Genomic DNA, 13,545 nt, shown 5'->3' on the forward strand with positions numbered 1-13,545 from the left:
GTTTTTTTTTTTTTTTTTTTTTTTTTAGACGGAGTCTTGCTCTGTCACCATGCTGGAGTGCAGTGGCATGATCTTGGCTCACTGCAACCTCCACCTCCCAGGTTCAAGCGATTCTCCTGCCTCAGCTTCCCGAGTAGCTGGGACTACAGACATGCGCCACCATGCCCAGCTAATTTTTGTATTTTTAGTAGAGATGGGGTTTCACCATGTTCGCAGGGATGGTCTCGTCATCTGCTGGCCTCAGCCTCCCAAAGTGCTGGGATGACAGGCGTGAGCCATCACGCCCAGCTGAAAATAAGTAGGAGTTCTAATAAAATGCAGACGCCGGGCGCGGTGGCTCAAGCCTGTAATCCCAGCACTTTGGGAGGCTGAGACGGGCGGATCACGAGGTCAGGAGATCGAGACCATCCTGGCTAACACGGTGAAACCCCGTCTCTACTAAAAAAAACACAAAAAACTAGCCGGGCGAGATGGCGGGCGCCTGTAGTCCCAGCTACTCAGGAGGCTGAGGCAGGAGAATGGCGTAAACCCAGGAGGCAGAGCTTACAGTGAGCCGAGATCCGGCCACTGCACTCCAGCCCGGGCGACAGAGCGAGACTCCGTCTCAAAAAAAAAAAAATAAATAAATAAATAAATAAATAAATAAAATAAAATGCAGAGAAAAGGGATAAATAATAAAATTATAAAGAAAAGATGACAAATATAGAAGACAGAGAGCAGAGATATACCATTTGAGAAATGTTTATTCTTTTTCTTTTTTCTGTTTTTTTTTTTTCTGAGAAATGTTTATTCTTAGAAAAAAGATCAGAAAAAGATGGAACAAAGTAAATAATTAAATTAATCACAAAAGAAAACTTTTCTTAGAAGGAGGATGATATATCTAGCTAGGTGTAAAGGGTTTGCTGTGTCTTAGGCAATATCAATGAATGAGATCTCCAGGTAAAAGCATTATGAACAAAACGTGAAGTATAGAATAATTTTTAAATACTAAAGAATACAGAGAGGTGGCAAGATCATTTGAGGCCAGTAGTTTGAGACCAGCCTGGACAACAAAGCAAGACCCCACTCTATGAAAAACGGAAAATTAGCTGGGTGTGGTGGTGCACACCTGTGGTCTCAGTTGGGGACCGGAGGATCAGGGAGCTTGAGGAGGTTGAGGCGGGAGGATCGCTTGAGCCCAGGCACTCGAGGCTGCAGTGAACTAGGATTGCACCACTGCACTCCAGCCTGGGTGACAGAGTGAGACTCTGTATAAGAAAAAAAGAACCCAGACAGAAAAAATGTAGTGAGCTAAAAATAATAAAACAAACTGGTCTCATTCCCCTCCTTCATAACAATAAAATGCCAAAAGAGAGTGGAACAAAGGCTACAGATGTGTTTTATGGGAAAAGTAGTATCCTAAGTAAGGATCAGATACCCAGCCAAGTGCCCTGTTTACCAGGGCTGCAGAAATATTCTGAACTATGCAAGGACTTAGTAAAAGGAGGACCTATGCGCCTGTCTTGAAGATACAAGAGAGAAACAAAATCGAGAGTTGGTATTATGACTCAAGAGAAAATGGTAGTAAATAATGATCCAGTTAAAATTGTTATAGATCTGAAAAATTGTCTGGTCAAGACAAATGTTACATAAAGAGTATAACAATTTAATAAACATTGGATCTAAAATCCTGTTTTACTAACAAAAACTTTAAAATGTTGGGAGAGATCGTATGCTAGATTTTCCATCAAACAGGAAGAAAACCATCATGAAGAAGAAATACTGAACTCCAAGCAGACACTCATATAAATCTAACCCTTTATGTAGGAAATATGTGCGTATAAGTTTTTATTTTTCTTAAAAGAGAATAACAAGAAATCACAACCAAAGGGAAAGAATAAAAGAGAATGCAAAGTAATAGTAAAAATATCAGTTATCACAATACAAGTAAATGGAATAAAATTCCCTATTGAAAGACAAGGCTTCTTTTTTTTTTTTTTTTTTTTTGAGACGGAGTCTTGCTCTGTCACCCAGGCTGGAGTGCAGTGGCCGGATCTCAGCTCACTGCAAGCTCCGCCTGCCAGGTTTACGCCATTCTCCTGCCTCAGCCTCTGGAGTAGCTGGGACTACAGGCGCCCGCCACCTCACCCGGCTAGTTTTTTGTGTTTTTTTTTAGTAGAGACGGGGTTTCACCGTGTTAGCCAGGATGGTCTCGATCTCCTGACCTCGTGATCCGCCCGTCTCAGCCTCCCAAAGTGCTGGGATTACAGGCTTGAGCCACTGCGCCCGGCAACAAGGCTTCTTATAAGCAGTTATCAATCTGTGTGGCTGTTTGTTCTGTTTTTCTTTTCCTTAGCTATATATTATTTATTTTCTCAACAAAACTTAAGATTTATAGTTTGGGTTAAGAAAACATAACTTGATATAATTTGCAAGTGGCACATATAAAACAAAGTATAACATAAGGCAAAAAGCAATAAACAGGGGGATAAGTAAAGATATAATCTTTGTTTATTAAATAATATTGCAACAAGATACACAAAGCAGAAGTTGTTGTTATAAGCTGACAGAAACCAAAACAGTACTAAAATACCTTAACAGAACAAGAACATAATAAAGATTTAGAAGATATAAATTCCACAAGTGAATAAGCATTCTCCTAATCATGAATGTATGTTTTTCCAGCATTGATAGAATCACCCACAAAAATTAATCATTGAAAAAAAGTTTACAAAAATATGTATAAAAACATTGTTCAGATTATCTTACTCATATAAACCAAAAAATTTAAACTCATTAGGAAAAGTGTAAATTTTTTAAAAATCTAATTACTTAGAAATTTAAAAGCCATCTTCTAAATAGTGCCTGGGTCACAGAGGAAATAAAAGCTGCAATTACAGACTATGCAGAAAAAATGAGAACATTACATTTCATACTGAATAGATAAAGTCAAAGCTGTACCTCTGTAAAAACATTTATATTCATAAATATGAAAGCCCAATTTAGTGATTTAGAAAAAAGAAAACTACATTATGGGTTACTCCAGTTACTCCAATATCTATTTCTTTCTTTTTTTTTTTGAGATGGACTCTTGCTCTCTCACCAGGCTGGAGTGCAGTAGCGCCATCTTGGCTTACTGTAACCTCTGCCTCCTGGATTCAAGCAATTCTCCTGCCTCAGCCTCCTGAGTAGCTGGGATTACAGGTGTGCACCACCACATCCAGCTTATTTTTGTATTTTTAGTAGAGATGGGGTTTCACCATGTTGGCCAGGCTGGTCTCAAACTCCTGACCTCAGGTGATATGCCCACCTTGGCCTCCTCCCAAAGTGCTGGGATTACAGGCATGAGTCACTGCGCCTGGCCATTTTTTTTTTTTTTTAGATGGAGTCTGGCGCTGTTGCCCAGGTTGGCATGCAGTGGTATGGTCTTGGCTCACTGCAACCTCTGCCTCCTGGGTTCAAGTGATTCTCCTGCCTCAGCCTCCTGAGTAACTAAGACTACAAGCATGCACCACCATGCCTGGTTAATTTTTGTATTTTTAGTAGAGACAGGGTTTCCCCATGTGGGCCAGGCTGGTCTTGAATTCCTGACCTCAGGTGATCCACCTGCCTCAGCCTCCCAAAGTGCTGGGATTACAGGCGTGAGCCACCTCGCCTGGCCCAATATCTATTTCTTTGAAAAGAACCATAAAATGCAGTTGCAAATCAAACCAAGAAAAAGAAAACAGCATAATTTGGAATGAGAAAAGAAACAAAATACAGGTCATGTGCAGTGGCGCATGCCTGTAATTCCAACACTTTGGGAGGCTGAAGCAGGAGAATTGCTTGAGCCTAGGAGCTCGAGACCAGCCTGGGAAACATAGATCCATCTCTACAAAAAACTTTAAAAGTCGCTAGATGTGGTGGTACATGCCTGTAGTCTTAACTACTCTGGAGGCTGAGGCAGGAGGATCGCTTGAGCTCAGGAGTTTGAGGTTACCGTGAGCTGTGATTGTAGCACTACACTCCAGTCTGGGTGACAGAGTGAGACCCTGTCTCTAAGAACAAACAAAACAACAAAACCTGAAACCATTATTAGACCTACCGCAAGGTCTTACTTTTTTTTTTTTTTTTTGAGATGGATTCTCTCTCTGTTGCCCAGGCTGGAATGCAGTGACACAATCTTGCCTCACTGCAACCTCCACCTCGTGGAGCAATTCTCCTGCCTCAGCCTCCTGAGTAGCTGGGATTACAGGTGCCCGCCACTATGCCTGGCTAATTTTTGTATTTTTAGTAGAGATGGGGTTTCACCATGTGGGCCAGGTTGGTCTCAAACTCCTGACCTCAGGCGATTCACCCCCCTCAGCCTCCCAAAGTGCTGGTTTTACAGGCGTGAGCCACTGTGCCTGGCCAGTCTTACAATTTAATGGAGCAAATAAATAAATTACTATGTCACATTTTAAATATTTTGATGGTTCAATATATTTGATTTCTTTGCAATTCTATGTATTTTTGCATTATTTAGAAGTATTATTCCGAGAAGCAATTGTAGGAGCGAAGGGAAGACTGGAAATCTCACTGGAAAATCAACCAACAAGAGGCAGATTAATAGGAGAAATGGCATCCAAATTTATTAGCACGCACAGGGGAGAATTACGGAGTGATTTCTCAATATCCTAATGTCATATAGATGTTTCTATACCGTACTTCTTAAGGAAAAAGGAGATGGACAAGTGTCGATGATTTCAGGGAGGTAGTAAATTATTTTTAGGGGAATTCAATGGGCTTAAAGAACATACAATGGCCTGGGACAATGGCCAGGAGTATCACTTGAGGTCAGGAGTTCGAGACCAGCCTGGACAACATGGTGAAACCCTGTCTCTACTAAAACTACAAAAATTAGCCAGGCGTGGTGGTGCACTCCTGTAATCCCAGCTACTCAGGAGGCTGAGGCAGGAGAATCACTTGAACCTGGGAGGCGGAGGTGGCAGTTAGCCAAGATCGTGCCACTACACTCCAGCCTGGGTGACAGGGCAAGGCTTCATCTCAAAAAAAAAAAAAAAGCAAGAATTAGAAAAGAAACTTGGATAGACACATTCATTACTTTATGGCGGAGGTTTCATGGGTGACTACTGATGTCAAACATCAACTTTTACACTTTAAATATTTGCAATTTATGGTTAGGTCAATTATAGTCCAATAAAACTCTACTATTAATTTTTTTAAGTTAAAAAAAAAGTGGGGAGGAGGCTAAGAACCCTTAAGGGGATCAACATTTTTTGGTAGCTCTGGTCCTGCTAGAATTTCACCAATCTCCAGCCATCTCCTCAGCCATGGACCAATCTGAGTTCCTGGAAAACAGGCTTCCTCTGAATTCTAGGTTTTGCTGCAGTTGGTGGGATGGAAGGCCTGAAGGAGAAGTACTTCTTGGCCCTGGCCAGCAACCGGAGTGAGAACAGCAGCTGCGGGCTGCCCCGGGAAGATGCCTTCCATATTTTCCGAGATCCACTGACATCTGATCTCCCGTGGCCAGGGGTCCTGTTTGGAATGTCCATCCCATCCCTCTGGTACTGGTGCACGGATCAGGTACAGGACAGTGGCCTCAGCAAGCTTTTTCCTTCTCTTTGCTTCTTTCCTTAGGGTGGCTGAAGTCAGTACTTTTTTCTTCCTCCACCTCTTCTCTCATTTGCATTTTCCCTGCTTCCTTGACTACTTCCTCCTTTCCATTGCTCTACATGCTATTTTATTTCTTGCTCTTATGAATGTGAATGACAAATCCAAAGCTGCGGATATTTGCAAAGGGGAAAATTCAACACTCTGCTTTTTTTTTTTTTTTTTTTCTTTTTTCTTTTTTCTGAGACAGGATCTCACTCTATCACCCAAGCTGGAAGGCAGAGGCATGATCATAGCTCACAGCAGCCTTCATCTCCTGGGCTCAAGAGATCCTCCCATTTCAGCCTCCTGAGTAGCTGAGCTGGGACTACAGGCACATGCCACCATGCCCAGCTATTTTTTATTATTCTTATTATTTTTTTAGTAGAGATGCAGGTCTCACCAGGCTGCTCTCAGACTCCCGAGTTTAAATGATCCTCCTGCCTCAGCCTCCCAAAGTGCTAGGATTATAGGTGTGATCCACTGCAGCCAGCCTAATACACTTTGCTTAATGTATTAGGTGTTATTTATTTATTTATTTTTAATTGGGAATATCCAGTAGGCAAAGGAGATGATACCTTTTAAATGGGGGTTAAAACTCCTATTGGACATTATTTGTTCAACACACTGGGTGTCCTCTACATACCAGGCACTCTTCTGGGCACTTAAAACCAGGAGCTAATAAATCAAACAAAGCTCTCTGCCCTTGTGGAGCTTCCCTTCTTCTAATGGGAGTAGACAGAGACGATAAGTAAATTATGTGAGATGTTAAAACGTGATAAATATCATTTTAAACAGGAGAGTGAGGTCAAGGAGATTGAGAGTGTGGTAGTGCAATTTAAAACGGGGTGACAGGTGGCTCACACCTATCATCTCAGCATTTTGGGAGGCTGAGGCGGGAGGCTCACTTGAGTCCAGGAGTTTGAGACCAACCTGGGCAACATAGTGAGACCCTGCCTCTTAAAAAAAAAAAAAAAATTAAAAATTAGCCAGGCATGGTGGTGTGCGCCTGGAGTCCCAGCTACTTAGGAGGCTGAGGTGGGAGGATCGCTGGAACACAGGAGGTCAAAGCTGCAGTGAGTTGAGGTTGCATCACTGCATGTCAGCCCGGGCAACAGGCTTAAGACAGCAAGACCCTGTCTCAAATAATGTAGGGTGCTTAGGGGAGGTGTCATTGAGAAGTGACCTTTGACCAAAGACTTTGTAGAAGAGTGAGAGCTCCCCGTGATTTCTGGAGGAAGAATTTGCAGCAGAAGGCACACCCAGAGCAAAGGCAGATACATAACTGGTGCGAAAAAAGAGAGGAGAAAATAAAAATGCAGAACCATGTGTACAAGAAGCCCTTTTGTGTTTTTTAAAAAAAGAGAGAATAGAATCAATATATGTGTTTGCTTATATGTGCATAAACTCTGGACAGATGTATACAAAACTAAGAAGAGTGGATACCTGTGGGCAGGGAGGCAGGGCAGGTGGGAAGGATGAGTGGGAGCTGATTCACTGCATATGATATTTTCTCGGGTTTTAAACTGAGTGAATATATCACATGTTCAAATATTCTTTTTCTGTTACATGAAACATCAGAGGCCTATGTATCACTTGGGGAGTTATACTGCATAGTGAGGGCTGATGAGAGTTTAATTAAAGCAATAATCATGGCATTGGACAATGGATTTGATGCAGGAAACTTCATAGAAAATGAAACCCAGGTCCCATCCATAGGCCAGCCCTCCTTTGAGCCAAGAGCTAACGACCAAGGCAGTGATGAGAGCAATGCACATGTACTGCCCCTTTAAGAGAGAGACCCCCTTCACCTCCTTAGCAAATCTCAGATAGGAGACACCCTGAGAAACAGGACTGATCCAGGCTAACATCATAGGCTTTAATTTTAACAGACCCGGCCAGGTGCGGTGGCTCACACCTGTAATCCCAACACTTTGGGAGGTCAAAGCGAGTGGATCACCTGAAGTCAGGAGTTTGAGACCAGTCTGGCCAACATGGCAAAACCCCGTCTCTACTAAAAATACAAAAAAAAAAAAAAAAATTAGCCAGGTGTGGTGGTGGGCACCTGTAATCCCAGCTACTCAGGAGGCTGAGGCAAGAGAATCACTTGAACCCGGGAGGTGGAGGTTGCAGTGAGCTGAGATCATGCCACTGCACTCCAGTCTGGGAAACAAAGTGAGACTCCATCTCAAAAAATTAATTAATTAATTAATTATGCCGGGCGCAGTGGCTCATGCCTGTAATTCCAGACTGGGCAACACAGCAACACTCTGTCTCAAAAACAAACAAAACAAAACAGGAAAAGACAGTTGACCCATTCTGCCACTGGGAGAAAGTCATTTGTAAAAACCAACCAGTGACAATTTCACCTGCCCAGGTATTCCCCCGAGACCATCTTCCTTCTTCTTTTATTGAACCAATGTTTACTCTTTTCAGGTTTCTGAACTTCTTTTTCATTATTTATTTTTATTATTTATTATTATTATTAGTTTTGAGACAGAGTCTCTCTCTGTCGCCCAGGTTGGAGTAGAGTGGTGCGATCTTGGCTTACTGCAACCTCTGCCTCCTGGGTTCCAGCAATTCTCATGCCTCAGCCTCCTGAGTAGCTGGGACAATAGGCAGGCACCATCATGCCCAGCTAATCTTTGGTATTTTTTGTAGAGATAGAGTTTTGCTATGTTGGCCAGGCTAGTCTCGAACTCCTGACTTCAAGTGATCCCCCCACCTCGGCCTCCCACACTGCTGGGATTACAGGCATGAGCCACCGCACTCAGACAGATTTCTGAACTTCTGACCTACAGCTCTCTGATCCGGTTTCCGCTATCTAATCCTACTGTCATCTATTTCTATTTCGTTGACCTGTTGGAACTTCTTTCTCTGGTTTCATCTAACAACAGTGGTGATGATGACAATGACAATAATCATGACCGCTCTCTTTGCTAAAGAGCTGCTAGACACCTGAAAAGCAAGCACAGTTATCATCCCCATTTTACAGATGAGAGAGCTGAGCCTGGAAAGGTTAAGGAACTCATCCAAGATCACAAAGAGCTGGTGGGGGGATTCACACCTAAGTCCGTCTGCACTTTCTTTCTTTCTTTTTTTTTTTTTTTTTTTGCGATGGAGTCTTGCTCTGTCGCCCAGGCTGGAGTGCAGTGGCCGGATCTCAGCTCACTGCAAGCTCCGCCTCCCGGGTTTATGCCATTCTCCTGCCTCAGCCTCCCAAGTAGCTGGGACTACAGGCGCCCACCACCTCGCCCGGCTAGTTTTTTGTATTTTTTTAGTAGAGACGGGGTTTCACCATGTTAGCCAGGATGGTCTCGATCTCCTGACCTCGTGATCCGCCCGTCTCGGCCTCCCAAAGTGCTGGGATTACAGGCTTGAGCCACCGCGCCCGGCCCGTCTGCACTTTCAATTGCTCCATTCATTGATTGTACCGCACCTATTGGACGCTCTCAATTCCGGGAACCCACCCCCAGCTGCATTTCTGTGCAGACGTCTGCTCCCTGGTCACCGTGCTCCACCATGACAGCTCTCCCTCCTCCTTTCTCACATCAAGGAAGGGAAAATTTGTACATGATTGTTGTGGAAAAAGCAAGGAAAGATAAAGTGGCTAGATGACAGATGCCATAACAGATGGCTGACGTAGCTAACCATAACCCGTCCTCCCCACATATTCAGATTGCATTTTCTTTCCTCTTAGCTCACTTTTTCCCCCACAGCTGAGATGTTACTTATTAAGAACCACTTAACTGGGCACAGTGGCTCACACCGGTAATCTCAGTACTTTGGGAGGCCGAGGCGGGCGGATCACGAGGTCAGGAGATGGAGACCATCCTGGCTAACACGGTGAAACTAAAAACCGTCTCTACCAAAAATACAAAAAATTAGCTGGGCGTGGTGGCAGGAGCCTGTAGTCCCAGCTACTCAGGAGGCTGAGGCAGGAGAATGGCTGAACCCGGGAGGTGGAGCTTGCAGTGAGCCGAGATCGCGCCACTGCACTCCAGCCTGGGTGACAGAGCGAGACTCCTACTCAAAAAAGAAAAGAAAAGAAAAGAAAGGAAAAGAAAAGAAAAGAAAATAGGAAAGGAGAGGAGAGGAAACAGGAAAGGAGAGGACAGGAGAGGGGAGGGGAGGGGAGGGAGGGGACCCCTCCGTTGGATGGCCAGCTTGTGATCAGAGCTGTTTTGAATTCTGACTGGCTGAATGCGTTGTGTCCAGTGGGCATGGGTACCTGTCCTTGAAACGTGTTCACTAAGCCCGGTTTGTCTCACTGCTAATGCAGTTAGGTCATTAACAAAAACTGCATATTTCACACTGTCCTGGAGCATACTGATGCCTTCAGGCAACTGTCTCTGACAAGGTTCAGTCCCATGGATTCTGCAGATGAAATGCTGCCCCAGGTGACATCTCTCTCCTCACCAAAATGTGCTGTGAAATCTAAAATAATTACTGGGGCTGTGGTATGGGGTTTGCAGCAAGTCTTACCTCACTACACTCTTCTCATTAAGGGTTCTTTGATGATTTAGTGAGGATTCATTTAGTTGTTTGTGTGGAAAAAATAGTTTAAGGATAAAAAGGCTCTTTTTTTCTGGGCCTATAATCCCAGCACTTTGGGAGGCTGAGGCAGGAGGGTTGTTTGATATCAGGCGTTGGAGACCAGCCTGAGCAACATAGTGAGAGTCTGTCTCTACAAAAAAATAAAAATAAACACAAAATGTAGCCAAGCGTGGTGACATAGCTACTTGGGGGGCTGAGGCAGGAGGACTGTTTGAAGCCAGGGGTTCACGACCAGCCTCCTCAATACAGCAATATAGCAAGACCCCATCTCTAAATAAAAATTTTACAAATTAGCTCAGTGTGGTGATTCATGCCTATTGTCCCAGCTACTTGAAAGACTGAGGCGGGAGGATCATTTGAGCCCAGGACTTTGAGGTTGCAGTGAGCTATGATCACATCATTGCATTTCAGCCTGGGCAACAGAGTGAGACCCCATCTCTTAAAAAAAAAAAAAAAAAAGCATTTTTAAAAACTTACATGATGGGGAGTCCAGAGGTGGTTAATGGCAATGGAAACTAATATTTATGAAGCAGTTACCATGTGTCATATTCTAACTATTCTAAGTACTTTCACTTCTCTAATTTTCAAAACTGCACTGATATTATGCTCATTTCATAGATGAGGAAACAGACGCCAAGAGAGGTGAAGCTGCTTGCCCAAGGTCAGATAGGCGGGAAGTGGGGAGGTAGGATTTGAACCCAGACTGCCTGTCTCTGATACTACATCATCATACATTGTCTTTCTCTCCATTTCCTGGTTTTCTTTCCTCTGTGATGACTTGGTTTCAAAGAGGCCATCCCATGTGATGGCAGAGAAGCAGCCAGGCTCTACACCTCGTTCACAGTTAGCAATTGCAAAGGAGGCACCGCGAGTTAGGAAACCTCTTTCCTTTTCTTTTCTTTTCTTTTTTTTTGAGACAGAGTCTCATTCTGTCACCCAGGCTGGAGTGCAGTGGTACGATCTTGGCTCATTGCAACCTCCACCTCCTGGGTTCAAGCGATTCTCCTGTCTCAGCCTCCCAAGTAGCTGGGATTACAAGCATACACCAATGCACCCAGCTCATTTTTGTATTTTTTATAGAGATGGGGTTTCACCATGTTGGCCAGGCTGGTTTCGAACTCCCAGCCCCAAGCAATCCTCCTGCTTCAGCCTCCCAAAGTGCTGGGATTACAGACGTGAGCCCCTGCACCTGGCCTCCTTTGCCCTTTTAAGGAAGAAATTCCATGGAGAGGTGTGGTTGGATTGCCTTGGGGACATGCTTTTCCTTAATGGATCATGGTAGCCAGAGAGGTGGAATAATTCTGTGGAGGACTTTAAATTGGTCAGGCATTTAATTGGCCTGGATAAAACAGTAGGGAGGGAATGGGGTGGGTGTCTTAGCTACCTGAATTAGACCACAGGGACTAAGCATAGGAAAGAGATGTTTCTTCAAACACAAGCGTGGCAAACCAAGATCCTAAGTCTCCTACACCTACCAAGAGGCTAAACACACCCTTTTTGCCTTAAGAGAAAGCCTTTTAATACAGTCCATTCTCACACTGCTGATAAAGACATACCTGAGACTGGGTAATTTATAAAGAGGGTGAATGGACTCACAGTTCCACATGGTTGGGGAGGCCTCACAATCATGGCAGAAGGCAAGAAGGAGCAAGTTACGTCTTACATGGATGGCAGCAGGCAAAGACAGAATGAGAGCCAAGTGAAAGGGGTTTCCCCTTATAAAACCATCAGATCTCATGAGACATATTCACTACCATGAGAACAGTATAGGGGGAAACTGCCCCCATGATTCAATTATCTCCCACTGGCTCCCTCCCACAGTATGTGGGAATTATAGGAGCTACAATTCAAGATGAGATTTGGGTGGGGACACAGCCAAACCTTATCAGCATTCCCAGTTTCCAACCCCCTTGATCTTTTCCAGGTGATTGTCCAGCGGACTCTGGCTGCCAAGAACCTGTCCCATGCCAAAGGAGGTGCTCTGATGGCTGCGTACCTGAAGGTGCTGCCCCTCTTCATAATGGTGTTCCCTGGGATGGTTAGCCGCATCCTCTTCCCAGGTGAGAACGCAGCTAGGAGAAGAGGTCATCGTTATGTGAGTCTCAGACCATGTGAATTATTCTAAACATATTATTAGAAGCCTCAAGATAATGTAACTACAGTCCTTTCTCTCTTTTTCTAAGACAGAGTCTCATTCTGTCATTCAGGTTGGAGTGCAGTGATGCAGTCATAGCTCACTGTAACCTTGAACTACTGGGCTCAAGCAATCCTCCCACCTCAGTCTCCTGAGTGGCTGGGGCTACAGGTATGCACCACGATGCCTGGCTAATGTTTTTTAAAAAATAGAGATGTGGTCTTGCTATGTTGCCAAGGCTGGTCTTGAACTCCTGGCCTCAAGCTATCCTCCTGCCTTGGCCTCTCAAAGTGCTGAGATTGCAGGTGTGAGCCAACAAACCCAGTCCTTTTTTTTTTTTAGCTTTTTTTTTTAAAGACAGGGTCTCACTTTGTCACCCAGGCTGATCATAGCTCACTGCAGCCTCAGACTCCTGGGCTGAAGGGATCCTTGGGAGCCTCAGCCTCCCAAGTAGCTGAGACTACAGTCATGCACTACCATACCTGGCTATTTTTTTAAGTTTTTGTAAAGACAGGGTCACACTATGTTACCTAGGCTGATCTCAAACTCCTGGCCTCGAGCGATCCTCCTGTCTTGACCTCCCTAAATTCTGGGATTACAGGCATGAGCCACGATGTCTGGCCATAGAGTCCTTTCCTAGTGATGAGACTGAGGCATTTCTATCTAGGCATCTAGTGACTCTATGCTGTTTCTCAACATTGGTTCAATGGGCAGGTCCTATAGGTATCCCAGGCCAAATTGAGTGGAGACTCAACTGGGATCTTGCCTCAACTATATTTTGTTGAAACCACCAACTAGGCTAAGGTCTTGTGGTTCCAGAGCAGTTCTCTGAAGTCTCATGTGAAAGTTTCTCTCTTACTTTAGTGTTTGAGCTTAGTTGTTGGGTTGGGTAAATTTGGCCCAGTGAAATCCTTTTTGGGGTACTTTTTTTTTTTTGCTGGAGTGCAGTGGTGTGATCTCGGCTCACTGCAACCTCTGCCTCTTGGGTTCAAGTGACTCTCAAGCCTCAGCCTCCCAAGTAGTTGGGACTACAGGCATGCACCACCATGCCCGGCTAACTTTTGTATTTTTAGTAGAGATGGGATTTCATCATGTTGGCCAGGATGGTCTCGATCTCTTGACCTCATGATCCTCCCCTTTTGGCCTCCCAAAGTGCTGGGATGACAGGCGTGAGCCACCGCACCCGGCCTGGTGTACTTTTCTTTTTTTTAGATGGGTCTCACTCTATCACCACTGGAGTGCAG

At 44.4% G+C, this 13,545-nt stretch overlaps 1 protein-coding gene and 1 long non-coding RNA gene across 9 annotated transcripts in view; one reads left to right on the forward strand and one right to left on the reverse strand.

Annotated features, from left to right (window-relative positions):
* Positions 1-13,545, forward strand: part of SLC5A11 (solute carrier family 5 member 11) — a 72,097-nt gene that overhangs the window by 46,876 nt on the left and 11,676 nt on the right. For all 8 annotated transcript variants that reach the window (XM_026455377.1, XM_026455380.1, XM_026455375.2 and 5 more), the window contains 2 exons: positions 5,339-5,544; positions 12,092-12,227. In XM_026455377.1, coding sequence (XP_026311162.1) covers positions 5,339-5,544; positions 12,092-12,227 — 342 coding nt within the window. The remainder of the gene's footprint in view (positions 1-5,338; positions 5,545-12,091; positions 12,228-13,545) is intronic.
* The window catches only part of LOC113225038, a 15,565-nt gene continuing 7,076 nt past the window's right edge, over positions 5,057-13,545 (reverse strand). The window contains exons 3-4 of the long non-coding RNA XR_003309654.2: positions 12,164-12,239; positions 5,057-5,741 (exon numbers count right to left, since the gene is read on the reverse strand). This is a non-coding gene — a long non-coding RNA (uncharacterized LOC113225038). The remainder of the gene's footprint in view (positions 5,742-12,163; positions 12,240-13,545) is intronic.

Source organism: Piliocolobus tephrosceles, chromosome 17 (genome assembly GCF_002776525.5).
Source record: "Piliocolobus tephrosceles isolate RC106 chromosome 17, ASM277652v3, whole genome shotgun sequence".
Classification (NCBI taxonomy): Eukaryota; Metazoa; Chordata; class Mammalia; order Primates; family Cercopithecidae; genus Piliocolobus; species Piliocolobus tephrosceles.